General features: G+C 36.2%; 1 protein-coding gene across 3 annotated transcripts in view; it reads left to right on the forward strand.

Moving 5' to 3' along the window:
• The window catches only part of LOC140171145 (2-oxoglutarate dehydrogenase complex component E1-like), a 70079-nt gene that overhangs the window by 13726 nt on the left and 42862 nt on the right, over nt 1–13491 (forward strand). For 2 of the 3 annotated variants that reach the window (XM_072194330.1, XM_072194331.1), the window contains exon 3: nt 11386–11485. The exons of the other annotated variant lie outside the window; for it this stretch is intronic. In XM_072194330.1, the coding sequence (XP_072050431.1) occupies nt 11386–11485 (100 nt within the window). The remainder of the gene's footprint in view (nt 1–11385; nt 11486–13491) is intronic. 3 annotated transcript variants of the gene reach the window in all.

Raw genomic sequence — 13491 nt, forward strand, 5'->3', positions numbered from 1 at the left:
AGAAGATGATACAAAGATAGATAAAGAAAGTAGAGGAAGTCTGCAGGAAGGTATATTGATGTGTGGGATCAATATTTTGGTGATTCAGGAAATGGTATCAGCTGCTTGCTGCGGGTATGATGGGGTAACAGAGGGGAAATTAATGAAGGAACTTACTTTTAAAGGAAATATGGTAGGAGACAGGAAAGTAAGAAACAAAAAGAAACCTTAAAAATAATGATAATAATAGCCCCCCCCCCCCCACATAAATAGACACTCATGGCACATAAAGCAAAATAAACCTACAGCTAGACATACAGACATACAATTAAGTCATATACAGAAATACAATTAAGTTGTATATATAATAGACATAGGGCCTACAATTGATCAAGAAAGAACAATAGTGAGAAGAAACAAAATACTAGGATAGGACAATTATAGATTTAACTTAAGGGGAATATGAAGAATGAAAGCAAGGGTACTTGTAAACAAGAGGATTGAGGTGGATTTTGTGTGAACCTGCGGCTACTTGAGACCAATCAAGAGTTGTACATTATTATTCCACAAATAATCAAGTATTAAAAATCTTACTTTGCTTACTCTGCTACATGTATTCTGATGCATGCAAATATGAGCGGCAATATATTGACCAGGAGACAGTTAAATTGCTACTTTCAGCTTCAGGTTAAAAGCAGCTCCCTGTCCGGGTTATAGAAGACACTCACAGGGAGCTTTAATATTTAAAGCTAAACCGGTGGACAAATAGAGCCTGAGAGCACGCTTATTTTTACCCTTGAATGAAAGATGGAAAGAAGAATGAGAGCTAGAGAAAATCAGGCATTGAGTTTTGCAATGTGACAGGTGTGCTGTAAATCGCACCCCTGGATAACCCGAGGTGTGCTTTTAGGTGTGCTGCAAATCGCACACCTAAATAAACCAAGGTGTGCTTTTTTCAAAACTGGTGTATGACTATGATTTCATTTTCAGCTAAAACAATTGTGACAACATACATGTACTTTTTTTAAATGGCCATGGTAAAAGCTCTGGGGTAATGAATGGTGTATACTGCATAGATGTCCCTGGACTTTGGACTTATTGCTAGTGTCATTTGTAATTTTTTTTTTTTAATTAGTTTTTTTGGATTTAGAATGTCCCTAGAATGTCCCTGGAACTTTAGAATGTCCCTGGAATTTGTTTTAATTTAAAAAAAAAAATTACAAAAGATTTTAAAAATTATAAATTCTTGTTTAAAATAGGCAAATTTGTAAATTATGTTCACATAATAATCTATGAATGATTTTAAAATGCATTTGTTTTGTATGCTTCTTTACTTCATAAATAGGTTGTAATGTGAACATCAATTATAAATTTGCCTATTTTGAACATGAATTTATAATTTTTAAAATCTTTATAATTTTTCTAAATAAAAATAAAAAACTTAAAAAAAAAAAAAAAAAAAATTTTTTTTTTTTTTTTTTTTTTTTTTTTAGGTGTGCTAAAAATCGCACCTCGGCGTATTTTCAGGCGTGCGGCGCGTGCGAATCGCACTCGCACGCCTTAAAACTCAATCCCTGGAAAATTATTAAGATTATGAAGTAAAAATAATGTATTCAAATAAAATCTTACTTGAAACAGACTCATAATCTAACCAGCCAACTAATTAACGAACATCCACAATTCTAAATTGTGTATAAATCTCATAAAATGTCATGTCAAAGGCAACGTTTCAGGAGTTAATAAAGTAATTATAATATGAAAACTGTCTAGTGAACAAGGTGTCCCCTTTTAATGCATAATGAGCAATTCATGTGAAGCCAGCAACAGTCTTTGTGTGACTTTACAAATCATGAAAAGAATGATTCATTAGAGAGCAATATTTTGTCTGGCCTATTCCAGATGTCTCGATACATTATGTGCCATTTTGTATTGATCGCTGTCTGGGATCGCTGTAGAATCCAAGATGGCGTACATATATTTAAAACATACCCAACTTCAACAGTATAGCGTAGAGCACATTTTAGTATGTTTCATACATGGAGTACAATGTAGTAATGCTTACAATTGAAGATACTGCCGATACATGTATAGCGTGTATGATTTTAAGTCACATGCATAAAAATACAACAGTGGAATACGTATATAAAAAGTCCTATACCTCAATGATAATGAAACCTTGGTGAATACATATACATATACATTGAAAACCATACATTTCAAAAGCAATATATCCATTTGCGAGTGGCACTGCGATGTCTTTTTTAAATGTGGTGTCCATAATTTGCGGGAATCTGATAATTTAATTCCTGAAATGTTCTGTCTGGAGTGTCCAAAGATAGGTCGGATAACATGTCATATTTTGTGAAAATTATAAAGAGGGGGGGGGGGCAGCAATGCAAGGGGTTTGCAGTCAAAACATATTATACATGCATCCAGCCTTGTATGAAGGGTGGGGGGTAACTGCAACCCCAATTTGCAAAAGTATTAAAAACAAGTCCCCCAAACAATTCCAAATCTTGGGAAGGTGCACTTTTCATAAAATAGCCCCCGAAAAAAGTCCACTTTTTCAAGATCCACCCCACACAAAAAATCCTATATACCTCCATTTATACATCTAAATGTATATTTGGCCACACTGCCATGCACAAAGGTGCACAAATTAACTGGTATTTATGTAAGAAGAATGTTCCATTGTTAGTAGTGTACATCAGTGCTGTGGAGAAATCAGGTGAATCTAATCAAATTAATGTGTATACATGCTACTTGAATTGTAGTTACTGGATAGATGTAAACATAGCTCAGGGATACCAGGTCCTATCAAAGCCCTTGCGGTTCTTGAGTTAATGTCAATAACATGTGTCAAAATAAAAGTTTTCGTTATTTTTCCCTCCATTATTTTATAAATGCTGGCATTTTGATAAGATTTTTAGTTACGCAACTCCCTGGATCACAGGCCTAATCATAGTACATGCAAGCGGTAAACTTTGTGTGGATCATTTTGATTGAGGTTCGGGATTCAAATATATGATACAGTTTACATAGTGATAACCGGATTGTACCAACACTTAATGTAGATGGCAACAATCTCATACACTGTATGTACGTACCTATATAATTCTTAGATGCAGAATTTACTTGTTTGAAATCACTAGTACCTACTGAAACGTGACTACAAGGCAAGCAGGGTAACACCCAAGTGTACAATATATTGCATCCTTGTGTAAATACATACTCAATACAAAATGCTCTCTCACAGGCTATTGTAAACTTGCCCCTTTAAAAGCTGTTAATGAATTCAAAAGCGCTTTGACTATTGATAAATGTTTGGCTAAACTTACACAAGTAGCCTGAGCCTTTGCAGTGTAAAGTGTGAAATGAATGGTTCCTATCCATTTGCTATATATCCCAAAATTGCTGGCATATTTTATTTCCTGATTGTGGCCGGGTATCATTCCTGTGCTTGCATGATAATGATACAAACGGGGATACAAATGATTATATCCAATATGGATGTGTTATTTTGTTTGGTAAAATTAAAAATAATAAGAAAAAATTCAATGACACTGTCACATGATAATTTATAGAATTTCAAAAATTTCACACAATTCGAGATAATGTTTTTCAGTAATGTGTTTCAGTCACAAATTCTAACCAAAATATTTAAACGAAATCATCTGATGAGATGGACTTAATATTTTTTTTAACAAATTATATTATAGTTTAAAAAATGGGACCAGGTGGTTTTAAAACAATAAGAAATGTCGATATTTATTGCATTTTTTTCAATTAGGAAAAGGGATTTGATGAAATAGAGCACATTTAATAATGACTGTGCAATAATAATGTAAACACAGTGACAGAGAGGCGCTTCCTGGCTTGTTCTGCTTCAACACCTTTGATGGGTACAGTTGAAAAGCGGAACATTCCAGTTGAAATAAAGAGTTGATTCACATTTTTAAAAATCAAATATTTTTATTTTTTAATGTTGAGGAAGACATTCCATCTCAATATTCAGAATTCCAAAGTGACAAGTCAATTCTCTATTTTCAGAACATCCTGTTTGTGACTCTCTGTAATAAAATGCTCTTAATTGTAATTTTTGTGAAAACTGGATACCGCTAGCATAAAATGGTCCTATTGACTGAAATTAATATGAAGCTCAAGTTTTTCCATAAAATTTTCAGGTATAAAATGCAGGCTAATGCAAAGGTGGTAAATTTATTTGTGTAATTTTGGCTCTTTGCCGATTTTGAATTATTTTGCCTAATTTAACATTTACAATTTTGAATATCCTAGACAAGAACACTTTGCATGTTTTCATTTTCATGATAAAGCTGTGCAGAGCTCACATAGGGCTAAAATTTATGGTCCTCAAAAATTTGCATTTCAACAGCATGTAGCAGCAAGATTTTCTTTAAGAAATAAATGGGGCAAAATAATACCAATTGTTTTGGTCTTATTCAGGCAGCCATTAATCATATAACATTGTTGCTCTCAGGTGGAAAATGAAAAGAATGTTTCAGTTGGGCGTGGTGAGGTGAGAAGGACAAGTGGTCTACGGCACTGCATTATCGGCCAGGAGAAAATGATATGTAGAGGGTTCAAGCCTTGAGTCTGCCAGAGATGAGAATTCTCTTCCTCTCCCAGTATGTGCCTGTAAGGATGGGAATCTTGCGATTATGTTCAGTTACTTGCGAGAATATAATTGTAGAATTTCTTTTTACCAACTTATACTGCTTAGCATGGGCAGGTAGTGTATGTGCGGCATCTTGTGGTTCGGGAGTCATGTGGTCCCGTGTACATGAGTACAGGAAGAGTCATCCCTGTCCCACATTAAATTCAGAGCTATTCGGAAAAAAGGGGTGCCATCCCTGGTTCTATCTGCAATCAATCCTAGGGAACTGCACGTAAAGCCCATGTGTTAATACTCAATACATTGACGTACAGCATGAAAGAAGTTATTGATAATAGGTCATGCGAAAGAGCCGTTGGTCATGTGGGAGGTTTTGTTTGTAAAAGGGCTTTAGTCATGATCTGGTGCATAAACAACTGATACTTTGAAGAGATCTGAAATGAAAATATGTTGAAGTGCATTGTCAAAACAGCATCTAAATTTAGCATGTGTAAAGAGATTTTTAATAGAAGACCATGATCATAGACCCCGTTTACACAGAGAGAAGTCGACTTCAATTGCGACATCGAATTCAGATTGCGACTAAGGATTAGCATACATTATTTCTTGACGGGGTGTTTACACGGTAGTCGACTTCAAAACCAATTGTGAATTAAAATTTTATGCCATCACTTGCTCATGTTTCAAATTACCATCATGAAATCAACTTCTAATTACGTGTTCGTTTACACTGCAAAAGTCGACTTTGAAGTCGACTTTGAATTCGATAAATGTTGCTCTGGGTCATCATTCGAAGTCGACTTCTGAAGTCGAATTCAAAATGAGACGACCCTGTTTACACACAAATGAAGTCGAGTTCAAAGTCGACTAAAGTCGACTTCAGGCTCTGTGTAAACGGGGTCATAGTAATGAATTTATTTATGGTTTATTTAGTGTGGAAAATTCCATAAGACAATATTCGGAATGCCTATCCTCTTGTTTGTCCTTACAATTAATTGGTAGGCTCATGTACAATGTACACAACAACACATTGAGCATGGACTTTGAACTTCGTGTTGTTATCGTAACTTGTGTCAATGCCAGGGAGATACAACATAACACAGCCAAATATATTTGTGCCGAGTTGTTGTGAATTTCATATGTGATAGAACCTTTTCCGGTGACATCACTTAGTTTAGAGACCCTGTTTACACAGAGAGAAGTCAACTTCAAATTTGACATCAAATTCATATTGCGACCAAGGATTAGCATAAATTATTTTCTGACGGGGTGTTTACACTAAGCAGAGAACATAGTCAACTTAAACATGATTGTTTATAAAAAAAAGCGAATTCGACTTTTATTCCCTCTCTTGATTGTTCGATCGCAAATACGAATCAACTTTTGGGCATTCCGTTCATTTTGTACAAAACCATGTGGAAATGGCTGTGTGCATGTAAAATGAGCTGCTTTTGGCAAAAACAATATTATTTTGACGATGTTTACTTGACGCATTGCCTGTAATACCAAAAGTGAGATAACTTAGTGGTTAGTTACATGTACTGATCATGTTGGTCACTCACAATGCTTCAATAATCATATGAACTCGACTTCTGATTATGTGTTTGTGTACATTGCAAATGTCGACTTTGTTGCTGTGGGTCATCATTTGAAGTTGACTTCTGAAGTCGAGTTCAAAACGTGGCGACCCTATTTATGCACAAATGAAGTCAAATTCAAATTTGACTAAACTCGTCTTCATGCTCTGTGTAAACAGGGTGTAATCAATATTGGGTCTTTGAGGAGGAGGAGGATGACATTTGATGATGATGGGTGGGTAATGATCTGATGATGATTTACATCAATGTAATAATTATACAAAGCATGATGACGTAAAGCATCCAAATTATCCAAATTCAGTAGCAACCTCTGATGTAGAAGAATAAATTGCTGGGCTTATGAATGCTGACAATGTTGCAATGTTCTGAGCACGATCCTGAAGATTAGAAAAGATGGAGACCTGCTTTATCATCATGATCATCACAATCGGCTTTTAATTTGTTCCAGGAATTGCATGTATAAAACGTGTGTGCATTCATAACGTACTTGCACTGTGTCCCGATGCATTTTTACCCTAATGGATGCTCAATGAGAAGACGAGAGAAAGGTCGTTTAGTACCCTCTATGACTATTGCATTCGTTTTAACTTACAATGACATATTGCGCTTCTTCAATGCTGAATAGGATAACACAGACTGATTGATAGCGAGTACAATATTCTTTGATAGTGTGATATTGATTTATTTGACCAAAGAAATGAAACAATTTCAGAGCACATTGTTTCGCTGTCATGAGTTTATTTCCTACTGTATGCTGATATAAGTATATTGAACTTGCTTGCTGTCTGGTCACTATCAATGGGCATTCCAACTGAAATCCATACACCCCCTTTGAAAAACATGATCTTAATCTCCCAAACAGGGAGTGTGAATTTTAAATGGGATTACCTAAATGTGTGACTCCATTTGAAATCTACACTCCCTTTGTGGGAGATTAAGATTGTGTCTTCCATATGGGGTGTAATGGATTTCATCTGGAATAGTACAATTCGACGCAGGCAGTTACACAGGAAGACTGCTATCCCACAATGGTGAAAAAAAAGAGGGAAAAAAACCACATAATTACATGATGATTGTATCATGCAAATGTTAATTTTTATGTATGCACTATCCAGATAAATTTTGTTTATTTTCAAGGCTCTGACCATTACCTTGTAATGACTGCTGCATTGATATCGCATTACGCTGTTTATGAAGTCGCTGCTTAGCTTATAGTTCAATAATAAGCTCCTTACATTTATAAATCAATGCATCCCAGGGAAGTATTATCTCTGCTGGTTTGATGAGGTCTTTGAGTGTGTGGATTGATAATCCGTTGAGGATAAGGATGGTGGGATGATGGAAGTGTTAGTGATGTGCGTATGAAATATGGATATTATTTATGATCCAGATGTTTACATTTAGAATGGAATGGCGAAATTAATGAACAAAAGCTTGTTACCAGCACTTCTGTTGCTGGGCGTTGAACTCACTGCATTCAGTGCTGCTGAGGACGGCAAACTTGTGCCAAATGGTGATGTCCCGATTAAAAAATAATTGTAGGCAACAAAAAAGGCGCCATGTTTTACAGCCGGCCCGATCAATCTAGATTTTGCATTTTGGGGATATTTTTTAGCCGTATGATGAAATTAGATACGTTAAAATATGTTTGCAAAAGAATTTTAGTTTTTTTTTCTCCAGATTTTCAAGCTTTTATGGATATTTTTAATGTCATTTTTTAGGGTCATTTAGCTTCCAGAAAAAAAAAATTCAAACCAACCAAGCAATTCACGTGGCTAGTCCGCATGTTGAACAGGATATTTTGGTGTAGATTGTATCTAGATTTTTTTACATAACCATCCGGTACAACATGTACTATCAGATTTGTCTCTAAAAGCTGTTATGTCATGTTATGTAAATGATAATGTCGTAATAACCATAATATTTTTGTTTCAGGATATTGCAATGTAATTAATTTAATACTCTTTTTCTTTGCATGTGTTATTGTCAATGAATGCACAGTGACTCTCGCATCAGGTTTTTGACCTCACAAGTCAAAATTTCTGACCCGTCTTTTGTGACATGTCATATTGCCGTTGTATATGCACTTAGTGTTCACTCTTTCTTGGATTTACAATAACATGTCCATTGTACGGTATTTAGCCAAGTACAAGCATATGCAGAGATACGCACGATGATCAAAATTTCTGACATGTCATATATATGCCGTTGTATATGCACTTAGTGTTCACTCTTTCTTGGATTTACAATAACATGTCCATTGTACGGTATTTAGCCAAGTACATGTACAAGCATTTGCAGAGATCTGCAAAATGATCAAAACCGGTCAGAAATCTTGATTTTAAGTCCAGTCGTTCCTGACCAACATTGTGCATGCCTAGACTTGACATCACCATGTTCACAGCTGGTAAACATTCAATGCTCAATGCGCGGTACATTATTGCTGACATTTTCATTTTCTGCGCACTATGTTTCTCTCTCGCTTTTTAATCAGTGCCTTTTTCTTATGTAGGAGATTTAATAGCCTTTGTCATTTAATTTGGCATGCATGATTTTTGAAGTAATAATCTGAAAGTGTCAATAAACAGGTTTGCTTTCAAATAGGATCCATGTATCATTATTAATGTTTGCTATGTTGTTTGAGTTTCCCTTGCCTAGCATTGCATGCCAGCGTAGCATCATAAATATGATGTGAAAACTGCTTTTAAAATATGGAGAAGACACAATATTGCAATGACCATTTTATTTTTCAGATTCAAGAGGAAAGTGTAAACTAATATTGAAAAAGTACATTGTAATGTGACAGAAGTTTGGTAGATTTTTAAAAAGTAAACACATCACAAAATATAATTACTCCCTTTATTTACGAGACAAAAACTCAAAATCTTTGTATCAAATTTTTAAATTGAAATAGCAAAAAGAATCACAGTTACCAGTTAAGTACTGCAAATTGTGCATGTCTGGATCAGAGAAGATTTATAGGCAATCCCATGATACTAGTGAAACATCTGGGTACTTGAGAACCAGTCTACTAGAAATTTCAATTGAATGAACACAGCTGTCAACAGCGTGGTGGTTCTCTGCGTACACTGTGTGATGAACGCCCGCGTGTGCGTAACGTGGAAGTGAATCAAACCTTGCCAACTCACTCGTGATTGGTTAGTATTTTCATTATTGTATCCATGGTCGAAATTTGTAGCCATATTGACTCTTTGAATGCAAAAGATGCAGAATCATTGGCAGCGAAAAGCAATTCAAGCCAGTGTACCCCAGAGAAGATTTATAAGCAGTCCCACGATACTACTGAAACATCCGGGTACTTGAGAACCAGTCTAGTAATCACAGAGTGTCACATAATTCTTCACTGTTGATTCCCGTTCCAAAGACGCGATTTTCAAACACTCAAAATATGTCCAAAACTTGGGTCGATAAGCATTTTGAGATGATCCCTGAAAAGAACATCGGTACCCTGTTCATGAGCTCTTTTTTGTTGCTATCGACCCACATTTGAATGAGGAATAAAAGTCTGAAAGTACAAGAAATCGGTATATTAAAAGGAAAAAATTCAATTTAATGGACACAGCTGCCAGCAGCTGTACGTGATGCGGCCGATTTCGTATGTCGGGTATTTCAAAGTACAACGTGAACGCACGACTATGGATACAATACTGAAAATACTAACCAATCATGAGTGAGTTGGCAAGGTTTGATTCACTTTCATGTTACGCACACGCAGGCGTTCATCACACAGTGTATGCAGAGAATCCCCACGCTGTTGACAGCTGTGTTCATTCAATTGAAATTTCTAGTAGACTGGTTCTCAAGTACCCCGATGTTTCACTTGGAACTAGTATCATGGGATCGCCTATAAATCTTCTCTGAGTGTACCCATCACAGAGGAGAGAGAAAACAGAGCCTGTACCACCAGTCGAAGTCTCCGCATCATCCGATAATGAGGGCCGATTGTTCCATGAAATGCGACAAGCGAGACTGCTACGCAATTACCGCGTATTTTCATGGTCTATCATATACGCGAAGGCATGCAGCGCTGGCGTGATTGTTTGACATGGCACGATCGAACAATCGGCCCTCATGAATATGCGAGAACTCACCGTATACAATACACGAGGACTTTGACTGGTGGTATGCTCTCTGTTTTCTCTCTCCTGTGTGGTACCCATACATTCTACATCATATTGGCCTGTGGTGACCAGTGACAACCAAGCACTGTAAGTGTAACATCAAAAGCAACATTTTCAATGGGTTTAGGTGCAAGTTTTGAAGCTGCATCCTTTTCAATCAAATGGTCACCATGGCAACAAATTTTGGGTTATTGATGCAAATGAGGCATCAAAATTTGTAGAACAAAACTGGGTAAACTGGGTTTCTTTTTATTATTTCAGTTTTAAAATGGGATGTATAGATTTTGAGTTATTATCTTGTAATGATGGGGGTAATTACTTTATGGGAAGTTTTTATTATAAATTTCCAGGGATCACCTATGAAATGTTGTTTAAATGTCCGAAGCACAAGTTGTACCTTTGAGCACTGTGCACAACTTAACAGGTACTAAAAATAGTGTGATTGTTCAGTCAAGGGCAGAGCCAAGCCCAACACTAATCCGACCAGCACCCACTGTACTAGAAATATCCTACTACTAACATATCCCTAACCCTAACCTTAATCCTAACTCTACTCTTTGATTGCAATCACAATCTTTCTCCTCTCCAATCCATGGCATAGCAAAAGCTCTTGTTGTAAGCAACAAATTTGCCAGGTCTTGCGGTTTTTGACTTTTGGCCAATAATATAGAACCCATACCATTCCTCTCGTATGTCAGCTTTATTTGTCTCAATATTTGAGTGCAAACACCGCTAGGTCATATTCCCCTCTGACCCGCCTTAAGGTTAAAAGAAGGAAATGATTCCAATAGCTTTGGTAGATGGTGCATCTAGATGCTTTATTGTAGTACTAGAATCCATAAGAAATTGACTTTTTCTGCTTATTTCTTTTACATTCCCTCATGTGCCTGCAACCTCCACCTGCTTTGACGTGCGTGCGTGCTTATGTTTGTCCGTACGTATGCTTCACACCGCCTGTCATCACAAAATACAAAACCCCTGAATGAAAAACACTCCGCTGACCCTGCCACGGTTTGTATTGATAACAATGCAGTGTCGGGGTCATGAGGTGGCTAGTACGGATCCGCTTGGAATTATACAATCAGATCATGCAATGCCTGAAGAAATGACCATCGAAAAATATACCAGTTTGGGTAAGATTTTTTTTTTCCAGTTTCATATATCCGATTTTCATTCCCATTAATTTTGTGTTTTGTTTTTCGCACCCTGCTTTCATATAGTATAGCTAGTGCATGGTGGCCGAACTCACTTCACTTCACTTCACTTCAATTCACTTTAAACATTCAATTGCACTGCACCAAAACTCTTGTAATGCATGTATGTTTTATGTTTGTTTTTCGCTTTATGTGTGTCTTGTGTATTCTTTCTAAAAAAGAAATCCTACCGAACCCAAAATTCAATTTTAGTTTCTTTTGAAAATAATCCACATGTAATGTTGGGAGCCAGTCATTGTGGTTTTGAATAGGTCATTGAACCCCTAAATGTTCTCCAGCTGAAAGAGGGTCAGGATGACATTAAGAATGAAGAAATTTGTGGTTGCTAGGGAAATTGAGAAAACATGTGAGAGCCCTGGGATGATTTTAGGAAAAGTTGGGGATGACTCTGTGGATCATGAAATGCCTCTTTATTTAACAGCAAATAAACTTTTTTCTTTGTGTCTATTAGAGTTAATTGAATTGAACACATGGATACAGGACATATGTATTTTAAATCTTGAATAGATTATGAAGTGAACACAATTTACAAAAAGTCTAATTTGATGGTGATTTTATTTATTAATTTTTAAAAAATCAACCACAAATGATACTAGTATTTGGTTCTAGCTAGGTCTAGGGATTCTCCAGATTGATGAAAAAATTACAAATCGAAAAAAAGAAAAGAAAAAAGAAAGTCATCCAGTGTGAATCGCTACGCACATCCAAATCAAGCCCCTGCCTTATTAGGTACGGTTGGTATGATTAAACAATGGTCAAAATGTGCGGTTTAACCATGGTTAACCATATTGTTGAACCATGGTTTTTGGCCCTAAGGTATTCCTAAACACAGCCCTTACTCTAATCTTAACTCTGACCATAACACTTTCCCTATAACACTATCCCTGACATCTGAATCAATCTCCACATGCAGACCCCACATGCTTTTAAAACGTCACAGCATCGTGTGATGAAATTAAAATGTACATTTAATTTCAAAGCGCATGCAATGTTTTAAAAGCATCGCATCACGCTGCGATGGGGAGTCTGAATCTGTGGAGTCTGACTTTTAAAACACTAACTCTAATGCTAACCTTAACCCTAATCCTAACCTTAAAATCCGCTAAACCCTTTTGAAACTAATGACCCCGGCCTTCAGACAAACGGCTGGTCTGCGAATACATAATAGAACTATGTTAAAACATAAAAGAACTAGGTTTTAACAGAACACACAATAGTTTTTGTCATGTAGGCCTTATATACACCTGGGCATATATATAATAACATTATTCATTCATTCAAAAGAGTTAAAAGCAACATTAAAACTAGGTTAATCTTATTAAATGTTCTTATATAGGCCTACATTCCAAATTTATTGTTTGGAAATATATCTTGACTAACATACACAATCAATAATCAGAATACAGAGCCTATGGTAGGCCTATTAAAGTAAAAGTAGGTCGCCAATAAATGTGAGGGCATTGTCATGGCAATGCTTCACAATAACACAACATACATGTCACATACATTCATTTGTTGATGGCCTGGATCCAAGGAGTTGTTAGGCAAATAATTCACAGATGGAAATATACCCCCCCAAATCCATACTTAGGTGATGAAAAAACCTCCCTGTACTATGGGCTCAACCGACCCAAGTATGTCCGTTTTGGGATTTTTTTTTGTTTAATTTGCTGTATTATGTGCCTGTAAAATCAGCCATTGGGGGGCAAAAAGTGCTTGGATCTATTTTGACTGAAAAAATGCAAGCATTTTTTACAGGTTTTTGTGATTTTTAGAGTCATTTACTAAAATAAAAATTCCCTTTAAAAGGGAAAGCCAGCTTCGATGTAGAAGAGGTCTTGTAATTAGTTTGAGTGAAAGGCATTTTTAGGATCACGCTTACATCCATCATGTTTCATGACAGTCCACCAAACCATCAATGGTGA

This window comes from Amphiura filiformis, chromosome 15, assembly GCF_039555335.1.
Source record: "Amphiura filiformis chromosome 15, Afil_fr2py, whole genome shotgun sequence".
In the NCBI taxonomy this organism is placed as follows: Eukaryota; Metazoa; Echinodermata; class Ophiuroidea; order Amphilepidida; family Amphiuridae; genus Amphiura; species Amphiura filiformis.